General features: G+C 38.3%; 2 protein-coding genes across 2 annotated transcripts; both read left to right on the top strand.

The window, feature by feature from the left end:
- Positions 1 to 3,463: 3,463 nt before the first annotated feature.
- On the top strand, positions 3,464 to 4,230 carry LOC122655348 (cysteine-rich repeat secretory protein 38-like). Its single transcript, XM_043849550.1, has one exon. It carries the CDS (start codon positions 3,472 to 3,474, stop codon positions 4,228 to 4,230), a length of 759 nt encoding a protein of 252 aa, XP_043705485.1. The 5' UTR covers positions 3,464 to 3,471.
- A 319-nt stretch (positions 4,231 to 4,549) lies between these two features.
- Positions 4,550 to 21,060, top strand: LOC122655347 (cysteine-rich receptor-like protein kinase 10). The gene is made up of 15 exons (XM_043849549.1): positions 4,550 to 4,697; positions 4,823 to 5,033; positions 5,308 to 5,545; positions 5,973 to 6,123; positions 6,233 to 6,518; positions 11,188 to 11,254; positions 14,509 to 14,618; positions 15,765 to 15,877; positions 18,180 to 18,963; positions 19,044 to 19,157; positions 19,259 to 19,470; positions 19,576 to 19,786; positions 20,064 to 20,301; positions 20,460 to 20,610; positions 20,711 to 21,060. The coding sequence occupies exons 1-15, from the start codon at positions 4,587 to 4,589 to the stop codon at positions 20,990 to 20,992; spliced, it is 3,279 nt and encodes a 1,092-aa protein (XP_043705484.1). The 5' UTR covers positions 4,550 to 4,586; the 3' UTR covers positions 20,993 to 21,060.
- Positions 21,061 to 21,294: the final 234 nt, after the last annotated feature.

Raw genomic sequence — 21,294 nt, 5'->3', positions numbered from 1 at the left:
AATTATCGATTGCATTGCTGCAAAGAAGATTGTTCGTATTCTCTCTGTTCGCGACGTGTTCGATCGGTTGTCAATCAAGAACACCTCGATCCGTCTCTGCTGCGTTTGTGACATTGTTCAGATAATCCTAAACGCTGTCCATTAGTTTAATAGATGCAATAGGCTGCTGCTACCCCAAATAATCCACCAACTTCTAATTAACCTCTAATTCTAGGTTATACCTAAATAACCCTACCTAAAACTAATCTTGCCATCACCTACTTCAGTATTCACCTTAATACATTAATTCAAATAATTCATATTTAAATCAACATAAAACCATACAAATAAAATAGAAGTAAATACCCATCACATTTAAGACTAAAATAATGTAACATGACTAACCTATAATAAATAAAGTCAAGTACATCAAATAATTTTTAAATACTCCAATAAATATTAAAATATTATAAAAAATTCCAAAAACAACTAAAATAATTACTTCTTGAATTTCATAAGAATATAATATTCAAAGCTCCTCTCTCATATTCGAGAAAATCATGTTAAAATATTCACAAATATTTCAAATCGATATTGAAATATTAAATTGGAAAATGCTAGGCATTACATCTATATTTTCCACTAACGATAGTTCAAACATATTAATGTTAATAATTAATATTAAGGGGAAATACCATCCCCTCCACTCTAAGTATCCATAATATCAAACCCCAATCCCAAGTTTTGAATAATGATAATGCCCTTCCCTATTTTTGAAATATTCTATGAACCTTATCTTAAGTGGCTAACAGTGTTAAAATAACAGTTCAAAAGATGATATTATCCTTTGTACAAAAAAAAAAAAGACGATATTATCCTAATCTCTAACCTCACTTCTTTCTTCTTCTTTTGCTCTTCGGTTACCACGGTCACCATCAAGGTGTTATCCACCATCACCACCGCCGCCACCATGGCTGTATCCAATACCGCCGCCCTCACAATGTCCATAACCACTGCCGCCTCTACCTCCGGGCTATCTGGTTTCAACCCAGAAAAAAGATCGGATTTTTGTGTTCTCTCCGGGTTTTAGTAATGTGTAGAAGGGACAAAACATCAAGAGAAATCTGGCAACTCAAAGGGGTTGGGCTTTGAACACTCTGAACATTCATGGACATGCTTGTATTAGTCTCTGTGCAAGCAGCAGTCCCAGAAGCAGAGCAACCACCAACATTAGGCTTCACATCCTCTGTTTCTTCCTCTTCACAAATACGGTGGAAGGGGAAGCTCACTCTCACAAACTCGAGACTACCACAGCCAAAACATTTTTTGTGTCTTTAAACCCAAAAAATTATTTCTTTTGAAATAACATATGATTTGTCGTTTAGGAAAATTCTGCATAGGCTCCTTCTTTTGATAATTTATTGTTCCACCAGAGGGATCTGGCAAGGTTATTTTTAAGCTATGTTGTTATTTCTGTTCATGGTGGAAATCTTTAGCAACATGATGCTAATTGAGTTCCCCCAGTTCAATTTGGATTATCAAATAGGAAGATTAGACTAGGGAGAATTAAAGAAGAAATAGGTCTGGCAGAGATGTTAATGAGTGGCGTTGCAGGAGGAAACGTCCATAGTTGAGGCTGGTTTGAAGGTCCAGCAATGGCAGTAGGAGGTATCATCCAAAACGTACCCATAGCCTCAGTGTTGGAAGGGATAACTCTCCCTCCACTACTAACTACCATATATAGGAACGAGACCTTGTGGTGATGAAGCCACTGCCGTCGCTCCAATGGGAGCAAGACCACAAGATATGGAAACTCCATCGTTGACATCTATTGGAAAGATTGCTCCGGATCTCCTATTCTTGGAAGGAGATATCATCAAATATTGTAGAATTATTGTTTCCTTCTTTTGTGTGCTCCTTGTTTGGCAACTGTTCCACCTTCTCACCTATTTATTTGTATGATTTTTCCCAAGGAAGAAATAAGATAAGATTTGGGAATTCTGATCCGAGGACGTAGGCATCCATGGTCGAACCTCGTTAAATCCTTGTGTGTTTTCTCTGTGGTTTGATTCTCTAAAATCTGAACTTAGTACTCACCCGCTCATTCTAAGAGTAAATGCAGAGAGGTTTTGGGTTGTAGAGGGTAAAATTGAAATAAAATTACATTAAGAGTATTATAGGTTTTAGAAAATTTGTAAATGCCCACATCATCACTTAATGGTGTTTTTTAAGGATTAAACTACAGTTGAAAGAATCTTTCAAAAGTAGTGGAGGTCATTATCATTATTCAAAACTTGGGGGTGTTTGATATTATGGATACTTAGAGGGGAGGGGGATAATATTTCCCCTAATATTAATTAGCTTATCAACTAAAATTAATTAGTTGAATACAATTATCAGTATATTTACAACTACTAGAATAAGTCAAGCGTTAAACAAAAATCAAATCTATGTAGTTAACCTTTGGTTGCTTCCATCTCCAGCATCTGCCTAAACCTTCCTTGTAACGTACCTAAGAAATACCTACCATAATAAATCCCTCAGCCATTTTCTTCATTTTTTTGGTCAAGGTCTATGAATTTTATTAATAGAAATCAGCACTAGAGAAACTCCGGCCGAGAGAGAAGTTACAAGAAAAGGGGAGGAACATTTTGTTATCTGACTTGCTGCATATTTTATTTTGATTTATTCATATATAATTTTTATTTAGGGTTGACATTTTAGCTTGATTAATGTTTGAATTGGTAGTTTGGCCATAGGCAATGATGGGATTGCGGGTGGAAACATCTGGGTTCTTCAAGCCATCTATGGCCCTTCTTTCTCTCTTCTCTTGTAGAGCAGTGGAGTGGATCCTCTGCTTATGCCTCTCCATTTAAGAAGGTGAAAAAGCATCTACTACTTCCCAAAGGCATGATAAGCATGGTATGAGCAAGGAAAGTATAAGGAAAGGATTCTCTCCCTCTGGAATTGTGGTCATGGTCATGACTTATGAAAAGAGCCTGTTTCCAGGAAAATGAAGGGCTGGAGTCACTATTCTTTGAGTAAATCTTGTCTTCAAGTCTCTTCTTATAATCCTATTCTTATGCAGGCCAAAATTTGACCAAGGCCATGGAGAGAAATGAGCTCATAGTGAAGGGAAACTTTCTCCATCAAATAATATGATACTATAGCTTAAGATAAGAAATATTGCCATTGACATTCCATTGATTCATGTTTCTTTCAAGGCTATCTTCCCGGAAGTTGGAAAGTATAGTTTTTTTTTTGTTTCCTAATTCCCTACTATTCTATGTTTTCAATTTTCAACTCAAACTCTAAGCTTCCAGTCCTGTCAATTTGATGGTCTCAGTTCTAAATTCCAATTCTTTCCGGATTCGTTATATTCAAACTCCCGAATGCATAAATAGTAAGGGATGAAGAAGTGCAGCTTCAACTACTACTTTTAACTCGGGAGGGATTCCATCTTCCATTACAGTACTGGTTCGTTTGCTGGGCATGTCGAAAACATTCCAGTTCATCTTACTTTACTTCGTTCTTGCTGTGCTGCATAGCCCTTGTAGTGCCGATCCTCCATATCCATATTGTTCTAATGTTACATCAAGTATTTTGTTTCAGAATAATCTCAATCAATTCTTCTCTTATTTATCCACTAGTGCTTCTCTTTCAATCTTCAAAAATTTCACCATTGGAAATGAAACAGATAGAGTCTATGGCCTCTTCCTCTGCCTTGGATTTGTTACCTTAGACAACTGCAAGAAATGTGTGGACACTGCAATTCAAGACATTATAGAACTTTGTCCCAATAATGAAGAAGCAACTGTGTGGGAAGAGTATTGTCAGCTAAGATACTCAAACAAAAGTTTCTTTGGACATACAGATGATGCCGGAAATCTCCCTCTATGGAACAGGAAAAATATTTCCGATCCATATAAGTTCAGGCATGTTGTGAGGGAGCTGTTGAATAACCTTTCTAGTCTGGCTGCTTTCGATCCTTCCATGGGCATGTATGCTATAGGGAAAGCTAATCTTACCATTGATGAAACGGTATATGGTCTTGTGCAGTGCACTAGAGACTTGTCTGGAAATGATTGTTTTAAATGCCTCAAAGATGCAACAGATGAAATCCTAAGTTGCTGCTATTTTTATCGAGGGGCGAGACTTCTCAGTAGGAGTTGCTATTTAAGGTATGAGTTGTATGCTTTCTATGAAGGAGCTGTTGAAGCTTTCCCTCCTCCCCCAAGTACAGGTAATTAGTTTAAACACCAACAACATAATTCGTTTTTGAGAGATTAAACTAAGGTGAATAATTGGTTGCATTGAAGCAGGTAATCATAAAAAGAAAATATCGACGAAGATTCTAAGCATTGCTATCGTATCAGTTTGTGTTGCAGTAGCTTTCTTGGGTTACTCTGTTTACTGCCTAGTTGCAAAAGGTAAATATGCCCAAGGGACTATGACAGAAAATCTTCATAGTTTGGGTTTCCTTATGCCTAGGATAACAATCATGTTCTTTTTTTCTTCTAGGGAGAAAGGAAATAACTGTTTCAGAAACTCCAATAGTTCAAGACAGCAGTGTTTTTCCAGATTATGTCATCCGAGGGGCTGAAGAAATGGAGCCTCATGATATTCATTTATTTCGTTTAGCCACCATATATGCAACTACAGATAATTTTTCTGATTCGAAGAAGCTTGGACAAGGAGGATTTGGTCCAGTTTATAAGGTATAATACGAAACCTAAAATAATAATTTGCATATGTTTGAGAAACATCAATGTGTATACATGTCTGAAAAAGTCTTCAAAGTTTTCCCCAACAGTGTAATAGCAAAGTAATTTGGTCATTGCAGGGAACACTACCTGATGGAAGAGAAGTAGCAATTAAGAGGCTCTCAAGCAGTTCTGACCAAGGTTCAGAGGAGTTTATGAATGAAGCCCTGTTAATAATGAGACTTCAACATAAAAATCTTGTGAGGCTCTTGGGTTGTTGCATAGAAGGAGGGGAAAAGATTCTTGTCTATGAATACATGCCCAACAGCAGCCTTGATGTTGTCCTATTAGGTTTGTACCCTATTAAATCTCTCCCTCCCCCCTCCCCCCTCCCCCCCTTTTAGGTAAGCATATATATAACTATATTATGGTTAAGATAAGGAAACCTGTTTCATCCCATGAACTTGAGGCGTAAACTTGAAAATCATTCATAGTAAATTTGTATTAAGATCTGACAAAGAAATCCATGTACTATGTTGGGTCATCAGTCCATTTTTAAAAAACATGGCTGGGCTACTATAAACCATATTGATTCTACTTCATGTTTCATTTTCTTTTCAACAAGATCCAAAGACACGTGCACAACTCCATTGGAGAAGGCGGTTTAACATTATTGTTGGAATTGCCCGGGGTATCCTTTATCTTCATGAGGATTCTCGACTTAGAATCATCCACAGGGACCTGAAACCTAGCAATGTGTTGTTGGACCAGGAAATGAACTCAAAGATCTCAGACTTCGGCATTGCCAGGATATTTGGTGGAAGCAGTGGTGAAAGGAATACTGCAAGGATAGTAGGAACTTAGTAAGTATGCAATTTTGCATTTAAATTTCTTTTGTGTACAACTGAATAGTCAAATGTAGTTGATAATCTCTCATATCACTGAATTACTACTATGGACAGATGAATGCATCTTCCTAGCTTGCAATAAAATTTCCTGCTGTATGTTTTAGAGGAGCAGCCTGCAAATAGCATTTTGTGGGCTCTCCATTGATTAATTTGAGGGTTCCACACGATGCCAGAGTGCAGTTTTGAACCAATAAGAGGGAGAGTGACAAATCTTCTAATAGGGGCATTTATTGGGGAGAGAGGGTGTGGGGTCTATGGGTGGGATGTGAGAGGGCATGCGTAAGAACCTGCACATTGGCATCCTATTGCTTCCTTTTCCCTTATTACTATTATATTTCGCCTTGATGCTCTAACACATTATATTTTTATAAAATTTGGACAGTGGATATATGGCTCCAGAGTATGCTATGAATGGATTATATTCGACAAAGTCAGACGCTTTTAGCTTTGGAGTAATCTTACTAGAGATTGTTACTGGGAGAAAGAATGCTGGCTTCCGTTGGTCCAAACATGCTCTTAACCTTTTGGATTTTGTAGGTTTTGCTAGCTTAGATCATTCAGTTCATAATAAAGATAACTGCCTTTCTGTATTCGTCATAATTTCTCTTGGCATATGTCTAATATAATGGCTTGATATTGCAGGCATGGCAGCTATGGAGGGAGGGAAGAGGGTTAGAGTTGATGGATCCATTGTTAGCAGAGACATACTGTACAAGTGAATTCTTGAGATGCATCAATGTTGGATTACTGTGTGTTCAGGAAGATGCCATAGATAGACCCACCATGTCAAATGTAGTTGTTATGCTGAGAAGTGAATCTCTTCCTCTTCCAGAACCTAAAAAACCTGCATTCTCTGTTTCCCGAATCACTCCAATGATGACTGATGAAATTTCTGTCAATTGGTTAACTGTTACTGATGTTACTCCACGCTGATGGATGGATTCAACTCTTACATGTAGTAGCAAAATGTCAATATTTATCAATACAAGATGAGATTTGTCTCGATCAGTTGGACCACACATGTATTTGCCAACCAGATACAATTCGCACTTCTAACCTGTTCTAAGTTGGATCAAAATAGGAAAGGATTTTTTGCACAACATAACAAAAACAACTAGTGTGTCTTGGTTTTTATGAATTTAGGAATCAATCCACACTCTCAACTGAGAACTTATTGTATTTATAGTGTGATAGAAGATTACAATGAATCTCTCCGGTTTAAGAAGGTCCAGAGACGATACAGAAATACAATATACACAATATAGTAAAGGAAAGATAATCTCGTCAAGAATGGTAGCTCCAAAATAGGAAAACACACGGCATGGAATGTGTGAAATATGGAAGGTGTGGCTATGTGAAATATGGATGGTGTGGCGGTGGAGATCTCGCGCAAGGTGCACAATCAAGCTAGCTGGACGATATCTTATGCTGATACACCCCCTCAAGTGGAAGATTTGGAGCTCTTAATCTTCAACTTGTCTCAGACAAAACAAAATCGGGCAGGCGAGAGGCCTTTTGTAAAAATATCATCCAATTGATCTTTTGTGGAAATCAATTGAAACATGAGTTCTTTCTTGGAAACCTTGTCGCCTACAAAATGGAAGTTAATCTCCTCGTTTTTTATGCGGGCATGGAAGACCAGTTTGGTTGATAGATATGTGGTGCAAATATTATCACACCACAAGATCGGTGCCTAAAAGATGCCAACACCAACTTCAGTAAGAAGGAAGCGTAGCCAAGTTATTTAAGAGCAAGCATCGTCAACGGCCTTGTACTCTGCTTTAATGGATGAACGTGACACAGTCCTTTGATTCTTTGAGTTCAATGAGATGAAATTGGGACCTAGGTAAATAGTGTATCCCCTGGTAGACTTTCAGTCATCTCTATTTCCAGCCCAATCAACATCACTAAAGGCCTGTATGGTGATGCCTGTGGACTTTTGAATTAAAAGGCCGTGATACTGGGTACCCTTGAGATACCGTAGAATGTGCCTCACTAAGGATCAATGATCAAACATGCAAATTCGTACATTCCCAATCCCGACAACCTTGTTTCCGCATTGTTTGCCATTTTGACAATACCACTATCACATGCATGATATGTAGCAAACTGATACCTGACTAAAAAAATATGAAATGAACAACCAGAATCTAAAATCCAATTTGAAGTATCCATACCTGATGATGCTGTGAGAACGATATCTCCATCATCACTCCAAGACTCTTCCACGATACCATCAGTGCATGATTTACTTTCCTTCTCCTCTTCCTTCTCTTTTCTATCCTGCTTACGCCTTGGACAATTCTTCTTTATATGACCTTTCTCCTCGTAATAATAACATTTTATTTTACGACCTTTAGACTTTGAGCGACCCTTATACTTGCCAGATTCCTCCAGTCTCTCATTTGATCTGCCTCTACCCTGACCACCACCTATAACCAAGGCATTTCCCTCTTCTGACATCCTATCACCGCTATTTTTTTGTCGTGTTTCATTCATCAGCAAAGCAGCAATAACTTCGTCAAGTTTGAAAGTATCCTTACCAAATAATAGTGTAGTCACAATGTGATCAAATGAAGGAGTTAGTGATGCCAACAGGAGAAGTACCTTGTCCTCCTCTTCGATCTTCACATCAAGAGCAAAAACTTCCATCAATATCTTGTTGAACTCATCTAAGTGCACCTCAAACTTCGTTCCATCCTATTTACTTGACTTGTGCCCTCCATGCCCGCCATCAACTTGAACAAACTATATTACCATTGATTTTTGCATGAACCTACAAGATTTATATCAACGGAGACGAATCTGCTTGATCCGTCCTTTCCACTAAGTCCAGAATGCCAAAAAACCTAAGGAATCTTAACCTCTATACCACATCTTTTGCACAAAACTAGAATTTCTATACAAAGCTAAACCGGTATGATACCAATTTTGTTTAAAAAAAACTTTTCTCTTATTTTTTTCCCACCGAAATTTTCTGTTTTCTCTTTTTCTTCAATGATTCCTTTCTCAGAAATTTTTTTTTATCTCTTTTGTAATGATTACTTTTTCTAAGTAATCATTACCTTCTTTTTTTTCTCAATCCTTCATACAACCTGTTCCCGTTCGAATTTTTTTTTCTCACTAAACCTGTAGCAACTGGATCTCCCCAATCACTTCTTCACCTTTTTTTTATTATTAAAATTTCACCCAAGCATTTCTTCCAAGTTCGAACTTCGAATGAAAGTAAGACACAACCCTACTTCCTCTTCCAACGAGACCTATTCACTTGAGTTGAAAAAAAAAAATCGATAGAATGAGGTTCACTACTGTACATCCACAACTGATGGAGAATAAAAAATAAAAATAAAAAACCGACGATCCTCAGTTCTTTTATTGTCTTCTCTTCTAGATCTCCACTCACCACCTGCGATGACCCATCTCCCCCTCCACACTATTGCATTTCGAGATCACGTCGGGTTCCCACGCCCTGGCTTTCCCCCAAGTTCCTAACAAGTGGTTTTATAGCCAAGGTTGTTATAGGGCCAAAACTTAAGCTCTGATACCACTTGTTAGAAACTTGGGGGAAAGCCAGGGCATGGGAACCCGATGTGATCTTGGAATGTACCTGTGTGGAGGGGAAGATGGGGAAGATCTTGGTAGCTCCCGTGTGGAGGGGGAGATTTTTGGGATTCCACACAGTAGGTAAAAAAATAGTCTCATATCGGATATAAATGAGGATGTGGGTGGGTTAATAGGTACTTGGGCACCCTCTCCTTAACGACTAGCATTTGAGGGTGTGTTAGGTATTTAACTAATACGCCAAAAGCTCCAAAGCTGATGAAACGCTTTAAATCAAGCCCTTTAATCCATTACATACTAGGCTGGCGCAATCTAGCACTAGCACCCATACACTAGAGTAAGCCCCATTAGGTACATAACAGACCACCATGCTTCTACAGTCGTCGTCCTCGGCGACTCTCACTCTAGGTAGCTTTCATTCTAGCGGTAGGTAGCCCTTTTCAAGCGGCTTCACTCTGCTCAGAGGTTTTTTCCTAGCGGCAGGTAGCCCTTTCTTGACGACTTTCACTCTACTCCAGGTAGCCCTATTCTAGGTAGTCCTTTCCGTGACTCGAACCCGTGACATGGTGCCCAGCTCTAATACCAAATTTTAGGTACTTGACCGATATGCCAAAAGCTCTGAAGCTGATGAAACGCGTTAAATCAAGCCCTTTAACCTATCACATACTAGGCTGGCCCAGTCTAGCGCCCATACACTAGAGTAGACCCCATTAGGCACATAACAAGATGAGTTCTACCCAAGTCTCTAACAACTGGATGGTTGAAGTCACACCACTTCCTTGCAAGCTTCCATCAATGCCATATACTCGGCCTTGGTAGTTGACAATGCCCTTAGCACATTCATGAGGTGATTGAAGTGGGTTTTGGAATTTATTAACATTTTCTAAAAAAAAATTTATTTTCAATAATTCCATAAGTACTGAAACAATTAAAAGAATATCCATAGGTTGTTCCAACATGATACCGTCAAGAATTCTTGACTATTGCATGGGAACAGGTCTTCGAAACATTTTTTCCTTCTAATATTTTTCTGTTGGGGCTTCCCTCATTCTTTTTATCAAGCATAATGATGTAAATAACACCGTAATAAATATATATTTCATTGTTTATGAATGCAGATATCAGCCCTCTCCATTTACTTTCTCTTTTTCAATCTCTAATTTTGATCTTCCTCCCCAATCTGATATTATGGTTCCGTTATAGACCAAAATTCCGTTATGGTCTGATTCATAACGGTAATAAATGTCGAGGCCTTACAATATTTGATTGATCACAATTTTGTATATTCCATTTATTGTAAATGTTTCTAGGGAATTCATTAGAGAAATGTTTCTAATAAAAATTATTTGTTCTTGCATATCCGTACCAGTTTTCCAAATTAATCTCACAGGTACATATAATTCACAGGGAACTAAGCACCACCTACATGGAATCCAGAGGGAGCAATGGATTCCATATGGGTGGTGCTTAGGTCCCAAGGACCATCCTTGTTTGAAAACCTGAGCCGGACTCATTAAATACTGTCAAACCCCAATTCATCATACATGTCTTTATCAAAGATTTGTGATCATAATCAGATGCCAAAAATGCGATTAACCATTGTTCAAATAATATAATAGGAAAATTTACGTCTACCACCCCTGGAATTTCATCTATTTCATAAACTTCTCCTATATTTTGAAAGATTCCTACAAACATGCCCCTACCATTAGATTAGAATAGCTAAATGATGATGCCATCGCTCAAATATTAACTAAATACCCATAATACCCTTAAAAGCTTTCTTCATCTCATGTGCCCTACGATTTGGGGTTTTTGACAAACAAAACCGGAGCAGGTGAGGATCATTGGACTATTTCATCGAAACTAGAGGGAGATACTTGAGGAATTGAGGTTCTTCTCCAGTGAACTCGATTGTAGTCATCTTTCACTTAGTTTGGTGTTTGGTATTGCCCTTTATTAATGGCTTCAGTGGGAAATCCAGTTTGACTTTCGATTCCTCATTGTAGAATTTCTTCTTTATATTTGTCTTCCAGTATGCCTTCTAATTTTTTCTGCAATTGCTGCTAATGCTAATGGTTTTAAGGTTGAAGTTTTGAGCAGGTGGGATTGTTGATCTCTTTCTTCTTTACTTGTTTCCTCTGCCTTTTAGTCGTGAGCTTTGTCTTCAACTCTTTCCAAATCCATAATCACCTGGACAATTGAGATCTCAAAATCTAACATTTTTCTTAGATCTCAACGAACCAAGAGCCACCCATTGAATCTCTACTTTTCTTTTCTACACGTAGAATGACAGAAACAACCTTTCTTAAAGAAATAGCACACAAATAAGAAACAAATTACAAGACATTCATTCCTCTCAACCATTGGAAGGAGAAATATGAATGAGCATCTTAATTCTTAAAAGGAAAGCCTGAGCTCTATACATTGAGAATGAGAAAAAAATAGAGTAAGAATTCACTCTTTCAAATACACACATTACATGAAATAAGTTCAAATTTTGACGAAACAAAGAAGAAGATGAAGAGAAGAAACAGAGGAACAGTCTTGGGTTTTGATTGGAGAGGAAAAGAGGAATTTTTTTAGTTTTGAAATCCACATTTGGGGATTTCATTTTACCCAAATGCGACAATAGCCAAGAGCGAGTCCCCTGCAATTTTCGGAGTAGCAGATGGTTACGGTAATGCAAGCTGGACAGTGATGGGAGTAGGTCTTAAATCCGTGCCCAAAACTTGGTTTAAAACCTGGTCTGACCACCGGTCTGGTTTGAACCTTTTGTGTAGAACCGAGAGTGGAGTACGCTCATGAACTGTGGGTCATGATACTCAAGCCATCCCACAACATTGTCGATCGTGGCTCAGGGAATATCGTCGAGGATAGGTACCTCGATAGAGATAGGGGGAAGTTTGTCTATGAGGGTGCATTCTTAGAATTCCCTCATTCCGAGGATTCGCACGGCCCGCACTTGGGGACCCGTACTCACTTAGAGATGACTGGGAGTAAGTTGGTATCCTAATAACTTATGTGTATAAATACTAGAATGGGCTTGGGCTTAGAACCTTAGCATCATTCTATTTCTATTAGAACTTAGACTATGGGCCTAACAAGAGAGCAGGCCCATTAACTTAAATTAAAACCTAAGGATAACCCCTAACCAAACAAGTCCTAGCAAAATGGACCTAAGGACCCATGACCCAACCAAACATGACCTAAGACTAAAGTGAGGTAAATAGGGGTCAAACCACTATTCACCTCACAATAGAAACCCTAAATTGTGGAGAGGAAAGGAGATCGAGAAGGAAAGAAAGAAGAAGAAGAAGAAGCAAGAAAGAGAAGAAAGAAGAAGAAGAAGGAAGGAGAAGGAAGGAGGGAGGTGGAACTCAAGCTAGCTCTCCTACCTTGGTGAGCATTCTCTCTCTCTCTCTCTCTCTCTCTCTCTCTCTCTCTCTCTCTCATTTCCTAATTTATAGAGCTAGGGTTTGGGTTATGATCAAGTTATAAATGCTTCACCTATCTAATGGAAAGGCCATTAATGGTTAATCTTTGATGCTTAACTATAAAGACACCTAATCCTACTTTGAACCCCATTCACCCTTCTCCATTTATGAACCCAAGTTGGGGTTTCACCTCCATTTATGGGTTTCACCAACCCTCATAGAAGACCATAGATGTGTGGTTTGTGGATTGTTAAATAACATTGATTAAGGACCCTTCCAAACCCCAATACCCAAACCCATGAGTTTCCTTCCCATATGTATTTTAATGGAGGAAAAACCCAATCAATCATTGGGTTTACAAACCCATGTTGGGTGTGTGCTATGACACCTTGATTGAAGTTGTTCTCATGGCCAAAGAGACCCCTAAGGACCCGTAAGAACACCCTTTTTAGCCCACAACCTTGGGGTTACAAACCATTCTCGGAATGGTATGAACAGCAAGACCGGCAGGAACAACCCAAGGGGACAGGCACATGCAAGTGCCGATGGGCTACTACCAGGGACAGGCACATGGATAGGCAGATGCCATCTACTGGTCCTAGTCTTGCTATTTGTGTCAATCCCTTGTTTCAGCCTTGTTTGATGACCTTGTGGGGTTCAACTCTTCTGACCCTAAGACACTAACCTCACGCCACATTGTACACCCTCTTTAGGTTAACTTACCCGGCTTGGCGGCGTACTAATGTGTATGACGAAGAACTTGGCATTGACCGCCAATTCAAGGAACTAAGTATTGATAACTAGTTCGAGAATCAAGGTGAGTGAGTTAAGCAAATGTCTTAATTTATGGAATGTTTATGTGTCGTGTCTTGCGAATGCCATTCATACATGTGTGCTATATTATATAATTATCGTTAAGATGTAAGATGATATACATGTTTAGATGTTGATTGGACTTTAGATTATTGTCTTGCAATATTATTCATTCTATTGTATTATGGTGCGAATGGTATTGGATTTAGTTATGGGACTTGGGTGCCAGTTGGTGCTGGACCTGGGGTTTCCATAATATGGATTCACTCATGGCATGTAGATCTAGGGCTTCGAAAGTGGGATCCAAGTGTCGGTGGTTGCTGGGCTTGGTATTGTTGTACTTGTAGTTGCATTAGAGTTGTCCATTGCATTAGGTGGAAACGGGATGGTGACCGGCCGACCGCCTTCGGTATTCACATCCCGTACTTATATCTGTATGTATAGGCTAAGGGGCGAGAGGATAGCCGATCGATCGTATTTCGGTAACTATGGACTCGACCTTTGGCTTATGTAGGTACAATAGATGCATTTGGAAGGATAATGTACCCTGTACTACACCCCTTACCAACAGGGGGTAAGGTGTTGGTTAAACGATGGTGATGTCCTATGTGATGGAATTACCGTTCTCAAAACTCGGAAGAACTTCAGTGAGTTTGCGGATCGGGAAGGTGCTAGGGTTATTATGGAGGTTTACGTATATCTCTTGGTGGAGACCGGTACTGCAGGCTTCCAACCATAACTCATGTTTGTCATTGTCGGATCATCGGTTATACCATCCGCTTATGGTACCGACATCGGGGATGCTACCTATGATGTTGCAGTAGTACTTTACCAGACTTAGGCATTGTTTGTCAGGTGGTTAATAATAAAATTTAACTTCATCATGTATTCATGTGGCATGATTATAAACCATATATGATGTGCGGATTATCCTGGTGGAATGGGACGCTATGGGATTCGCTTATCATGTCTGGTTTGCGATCAAACTCATTCATTATTATTATTATTGTGCTTGCTTGTGTGGCTTAACTGCTTACTGGGCTCAGTGGAGCTCATTCCTCGAGGAAACATATATTTTTTTAGATGATTGTAAGTACATTTGAGCAGGATGGCACGGAGTTTGAGACTCCTGAAGAAGCTCATAAAGATTGGTGGACTCCGGAGATCGTGGAGCATGGACCGAACTGCTACTGCGTGGTGTGTTCCTCGAGGGAACAGTGATTTATGGTCGGTGGCCATCTTTTGATACACTTTGATAACTATATTTTGATTCAAAAGTGTATTCTTTTAGATTCCTATCATGATAAATGTATTATGGAAAATTTACACATACCACCCCTGAGGTTTGACGAAATGATATTTTTACCCCCCAGTTTTGGAAAATTCTACGTACTCCCCTGAGGTTTGCAAACAGTAACAAATAAGCCCATTCCGTCAGTTCATGACTAACAGTGTTAAAAACATGGGATGAAATGACAAAATTACCCTTACCAAAAAAAACCTGCAACTACTCATCTTCCTCAAAAAGACCTACAACTCGTTCACCGGCAATTTCCCAATTTTTTTTATTTGCTTTCCATTTTCCATCCACCATTGAAATCTCTTTCAAGCTTCAGAGCGACAGAGCCCCTCTCCATCTCTCATATCTGGAGATCTTATAAACTCCTGCTACCCATTAAAACCCATTAATAAAAACAGTTACGACTCTGTTTTCTCCATTAAAGTTCCTTTCCACATGACCCTTTCACGATCGACTGCCTGGGTTTTGTTCTTTTGTTTTGTTTTTGCCATTGAGATTCTGGTTGAAACTTGAAAGCCCATATTCTCTATTTTTCTGATTAATAGATCTGTAGAACTTAAAAAAAAAAAAGGGTGGTTCAGCTCTCTTAACCCATTACATCTTCATTTGTATAGTTTTCTTCATGACCCACTGTTTGAAGTTCTACCAACAATCTTTCTTTGTTCCAGAAGTCTTCTCCTTAGCAAATATTGAACAACAGAATCCTAAATTTTTAGGTCAATGTTTGTGTTTTTGACTTTCTTGTCGATAGAGAGAGAGAAAGTTTCAATGTTTTTTAGCTTAAAATTCAAGCAGATTTGAGAAGATTTGTTCCAACTTTGAAAAATAAATTCCAGGTTCCCTTCAAAGATAAGGAACTTTGGAGCTTCAATAGCGGAAACTCTTAGCCTGATTAGGTGGGAGATTTTGATGTATTAAGGTTTTTTATTTTTCTTTGATTTTCGGTTCTACCCAAAACATGAAATTGCACTGAAGTTGATTGATTTGAGTCTTCAATTAGATTTTCAGGTTTCTGGGTTAATTTGGATTTGGAGGTTTTTGAATTCTGTTAGTTTGATTGCAGGGATGGGTTCCTTTAAGGGCCATATTCTTCCAGGGACTCTGTTCTTATTCGTTAGTGTTTGGCACATATGGAGCGCAGTTGTGAGGCATGTGGAGAATCCGAAATCATTTAGGGTTAGGGTTTGGAATCCATAGAGAGGGCACTGGACGAGGTGCAGAGGAAAGGGGAACAGGATGAGGACGAGAAGGGAACCTGTATTTCTTCATTTTGAGTTGGGATCTTTGGAGTTCCATACCTACAACTCATCTTCCCCAATCGATTTGGGGAAGATGAGTAGTTGCAGTTTTTTTTTTTTTTTTTTTGGTAAGGTTAATTTTTTCATTTCATCCCATGTTTTTAACACTGTTAGTCATGAACTGACGGAATGGGCTTATTTGTTATTGTTTGTAAACCTCAGGGGGGTATGCAGAATTTTCCAAAACTAGGGAATAAAAATATCCTTTCGTCAAACCTCAGGGATTATATGTGTAAATTTTTCATGTATTATTTATACAGTAGATAATACATAGGTCCTGATTAGAATGATCTGTAATAGGAGGATAAGCTTAAACAATTATTATATAAGTTATCACGTAGGTTCTGTAAACTCTGATATTACTATTATTAACCTGTTTTGATCTTCTATTGTAGTGTGTATGAGTTAATCCTGTATACTGCATCTGCGATCTTGGCAATTTGGGAGTATATTGATAAGCTCTAGTTGCATTCCCCGTGGTTCAAGAATGGGGGCGTAACAGTAGGGCAGTGGCTGGGTTGGGTGATTTCATCAATGGGTTGGGGCTGGGATGATGTGAACAGGGTCTGGGTGTGGTGCAAGGTGTGGCTTGGTGTTCAAAGGCTAGGGCTGAGGTGTTGCAGAGCTGATTGTGGTGTATCTTGCAGATGGGGCTGCAAGAGATCTACAAATGGGGTGGCAGGGCTGGTTGCGCTGGTGGAGCCGAGGGGCTGTTGTCCAAAGGGAATAAAGGAACAGGGTGGGGGTAGAGTTGCAGGAGGAAGAGGAAGGAGGGTAAAAGGGCAAAATTATTATTTCCCCCAAAAAACTAACAGAGTTAGTACTCAGGGGTATGGAATTAATTTTTAAATTTCCAAAGGTGGTAGATGTAATTGTATGAAACTCTAAGGGTGATAGATGAAAATTTTCTAATATAATAATATATTCGATAATAAAAAAAAACAATTTTGTTAACAATTTAAAAAAATGCCACCAGATTCAGATTCCAATTAGATTGATCACAAATTTTTTCTCTTCTTGATATTCCCCAATCAAGGAGAGTGGATTCCATGCTAAGCATCTCTATCGTTCATGATGCGCAATCAAAAATCCAGCACATCGATATATAGCCTATAAGACATCAACTATTGATGTAACAAAACTAATAACGTAACACTATAACAATAAGGATCTCTTAGGTCAAAGGATCAACTGGTGACGGGTACGCATCTTGTCTTTATACCACAATAATAACACATGTGAGAATTGTATTAGATTCTATTCTATATAAATACATAATGCATAATTACATTTATATCCTGAAATTACCATTTCTAATGACATATAATGTAAGGACCATATGAATAGAATATCGGATCATATCCCTAGTCAAGAACTAATTTTGATGGAAACCCATGAAATAATCTTATAAGCCCTACAATTCATGCAAAACTAGAAATTAAATTTATTTATTTAAATCAAATTTAGGTTTAATGAACATACTCCAACAATCTTTTACCCAAAAAAAAAAACATACTCCAACAACCCATTGATTGAACTCTTGTGTCATCATTAATACTTAACTGTAAGGTCTAATATATAATTCCCCATGCTAATCAAAAGGTAGTGAGGATATTCTCTCTTCATCATAGACAAATTACAAATGGGTCTCCTTTGTTTAGCCTTTTTAACTTTGAAAGTCTTCGGAAAGCCCACAGATCAAAACCCTACCGGAGTAGAAACCTCCCCCCCAACTAGACAAAGCAGATAATCGTTTTTTTTTCTTCCCTAGAACGTAATTTGTTTTACAATCAGATTATGTCACACCGTAGCATTAAAATTAGAATAACCGCCATGGTTTGTCAGATTTCAACTTCTGTAGTATTTGGGAACTTTGAATTTTGTGGAATCTGCAGTAATTGCTCCTCAGAGATGTTTCGTGGATCTTGATCTACTCTGTGCCTTCTCCTCTGGACCAGAAATTAGTCTAACTTGTAGTAAGTACTAAACAGAGGTACCTTCCTGGAAGGTCGAAGGTAGAGCTTTCCATCTTTAACTTCTATTCTCTGTTTTCAATTTTCAACTCAAACTGCAAACTTTGAATCTTGTCAATTTGATAGTCAACTGTAAGAGATGAAGAAGAAGATCAGCTTCAGCTACTACTTTTAATAACTCACAATTCCATCTTCTCCAATCGGTAGATACTTCATTTGCTAGGCATGTCGAAAACCTTCCATTTCATCTTACTTTATTTCCTTCTTGCTGTGTTGCATAACCCTTGTGATGCTGATGCTCCATATCCCTTTTGTTCTAATAGTACTGCAAATGACACACTTGGTAGTTTGTTTCAGAACAATCTCAATCACCTCTTCTCTTCTTCATCCTCTAATGCTTCTCTCTCAATCTTCAATAATTTTACTATTGGAAATGAAACTAATAGAGTCTATGGCCTCTACCTCTGCCTTGGTTTTGATACCATAGTCCAATGCAAGAACTGTGTGGATATGGCAGTTCAGGATATTTCAAGACTCTGTCCAAACAGAGAAGAAGCAACTGTGTGGGAAGAGTACTGTCTGCTGCGATACTCGAATCAAAGTTTCTTTGGCCATTCAGATGACACCGGAATTCTCCCTCTATGGAACAATCAAACCATTTCGAATCCGGATCAGTTCAGTCATGTTGTGAGGGAGTTATTGAATAACCTCTCTAGTTCCACTGTTTCTGATCCTTCCACTGGTTTATATGCTACAGGGGAAGCTAATCTTACCATTGATGAAACAGTATATGGTCTTGTGCAGTGCACTAGAGACTTGTCTGGAAATGAATGTCTTGAATGCCTTCGAAATGCCACAAATGAAATTCTAAGTTGCTGCTACTTTTATAGAGGTGCCAGACTTCTCAGTAAGAGTTGCTACATAAGGTATGAGTTATATGCTTTCTATGAAGGAGCCACTGAAGCTATGCCTCTTCCTCCCTCAACCACAGGTAATTATTTTCCACCTCTATCATAGTCGATACCTTTTCGAGAGTTTTAACTAAAGTGGGTAATTGTTTGCTGTTCTCAGGAGCAAGTAATCAGACAAAGAAAATATCGACGAAAATTCTAAGCATTAGTCTTGTATCAGCTTGTGTTGCAGTAGCTTTCTTGGGTTTCTCTGTTTACTGCTTAGTTGTGAAAGGTAAATATGCTGAAGCAACTACTAGTCTGTCTACCACAGAACATCTTCACAATTTTGGTTTTCTTATCCTAAGATAACAAACAATCTTGTTTTTCTTACAGGAAGAAAGGAAATTATTGTTCCAGAAACTCCAGCATATGATACTGGTTCCCCTAATAGCACCGATGGTTTTTTGAATTACGTCGTTCCAGGATCTGAAGAGATGGAGCCTCATGATATTCCTTTATTTCGTCTTGCCACTATACATGAAACTACTCATCACTTTTCTGACTCAAAAAAGCTTGGACAGGGAGGTTTTGGCCTAGTTTTTAAGGTAATAGCTAGGATTTCTCTAATCATAATTCCCAAATGTTTTTGAGTAACCAGTATAAATGCCTCACTATGTTTCTAATTAAGAAGAGTAATCTGGTTATTGCAGGGAACACTACCAGATGGACGAGAAGTAGCAATTAAGAGGCTTTCAATCAGTTCTGATCAAGGTTTAGAGGAATTTATGAATGAAGTTCTGCTAATAATGAGACTTCAACATAAAAATCTTGTGAAGCTCTTGGGTTGTTGCATAGAAGAAGGGGAAAAGATTCTTGTCTATGAATACATGCCCAACAGCAGCCTTGATGTTGTTCTATTTGGTTTGTACTCTATTAAATCTCTCCCTCTCCCCCCCCCCCTTCCCTTGGTGCATAATATTCCTGAAATTCATTACAAATGCAACCATTTCTTTCCCCTGTTAAACAAACATGTTTAGGGCCTTTAACTTGAAGAGCAAGCTTGAAAATCAGTCCTAATAAATATTAAGATCTAGCCAAGCAATCTATGGATTATGTAGGGTGAATCTATATATTTTGAATAATGGATATCACTAAAAATCTTATTGTACTTCATGTTTCAATTTTTTTTTTCAAGAAGATCCAAGGACGCGTGCAACACTTGATTGGAGAAGGCGGTTTAACATTATTGTTGGAATTGCTCGGGGTATCCTTTATCTTCATGAGGATTCTCGACTGAGAATCATCCACAGGGATCTGAAACCAAGCAATGTACTGTTGGATCAGGAAATGAATCCAAAGATCTCAGACTTCGGCATGGCCAGGATATTTGGTGGAAGTGATAGTGAAAAGAATACCATAAGGATTGTAGGAACTTAGTAAGTATACAATTTGGCATTTTAATTTCTTTTGTTTACCAGATGAATTCATCTTTCTAACTTGCAATAAAATTCCCTGCTGTATTTTTTCCAAGAACAGCAAGAAAATAGCATTTCTTGTGCTCTTCATTAATTATATTTTTATAAACTTTGAACAGTGGATATATGGCACCAGAGTTTGCTATGGAGGGATTATATTCCACAATGTCGGATGTTTATAGCTTTGGAGTAATCTTACTAGAGATTGTAACTGGGAGCAGGAATGCTGGCTTCGATCGATCCAAGAATGCTTCTAGCCTTTTGGATTATGTAGGTTTTGGTAGCTTAGTTCATTCAGTTCATAATAAAGATAAGAAATCTTTGTGTAATGATTTGCGTCAGCGTCTAATTCCATGGTATGATACTGCAGGCATGGCAGCTATGGAGTGAGGGAAAAGGGTTAGAGTTGATGGATCCATTGTTAACAGAGACAAACTGTTCAAGTGAATTCTTGAGATGCATCAATGTTGGATTGCTATGTGTTCAAGAAGATGCAATAGATAGACCCACAATGTCAAATGTTGTTGTTATGTTGAAGAATGAATCTCTATCTCTTCCACAACCTCGAAAACCTGCATTCTCTGTTGGTCGAGTCGCTCCATTGATGATTGATGATTTTTCTGTCAATTGGTTAACTGTTACTCCACGCTGATGGATGGATTCAACTATTACATGTAAATGTCATTAATATCAATCAATTTGAGTAAAGATTTGTCTCACATTAATTTGGTAAGAACATATAGATTGGTACTTCAAACCTGTCCTTAATTGGATCAAAATATGAAAGGATTTGTTGCAAATAATAAAAGGAAGTAAGAACAAGAAGTAATCTCAAAACAATATAAAAGATTATCACATTGTGAGTTATTTGGTATTCTCAACCATAGCCTTGAACCATATGCAACAGCCCTACAGTCCTACGCTATTTAAAACAGTGTTTGGTATGCATTCTTG

Source organism: Telopea speciosissima, chromosome 3, assembly GCF_018873765.1.
Source record: "Telopea speciosissima isolate NSW1024214 ecotype Mountain lineage chromosome 3, Tspe_v1, whole genome shotgun sequence".
Taxonomy (NCBI): Eukaryota; Viridiplantae; Streptophyta; class Magnoliopsida; order Proteales; family Proteaceae; genus Telopea; species Telopea speciosissima.
Note: the sequence above shows the minus strand (reverse complement) of the source record. Positions and strands in the feature narration are given on the sequence as shown.

What these genes read in the sequence shown, in the direction of transcription:
- LOC122655347 (XM_043849549.1), top strand. Translation starts at nt 4,587, where the DNA reads ATGGAGCCTCATGATATTCATTTATTTCGTTTAGCCACCATATATGCA. An exon ending in GTGTGTTCCTCGAGGGAACA is followed by an intron (nt 14,619 to 15,764) that starts GTGATTTATGGT and finishes GTTTGATTGCAG; the next exon opens with GGATGGGTTCCTTTAAGGGC. An exon ending in ATAAGGATTGTAGGAACTTA is followed by an intron (nt 20,302 to 20,459) that starts GTAAGTATACAA and finishes AACTTTGAACAG; the next exon opens with TGGATATATGGCACCAGAGT.
- LOC122655348 (XM_043849550.1), top strand. Translation starts at nt 3,472, where the DNA reads ATGTCGAAAACATTCCAGTTCATCTTACTTTACTTCGTTCTTGCTGTG.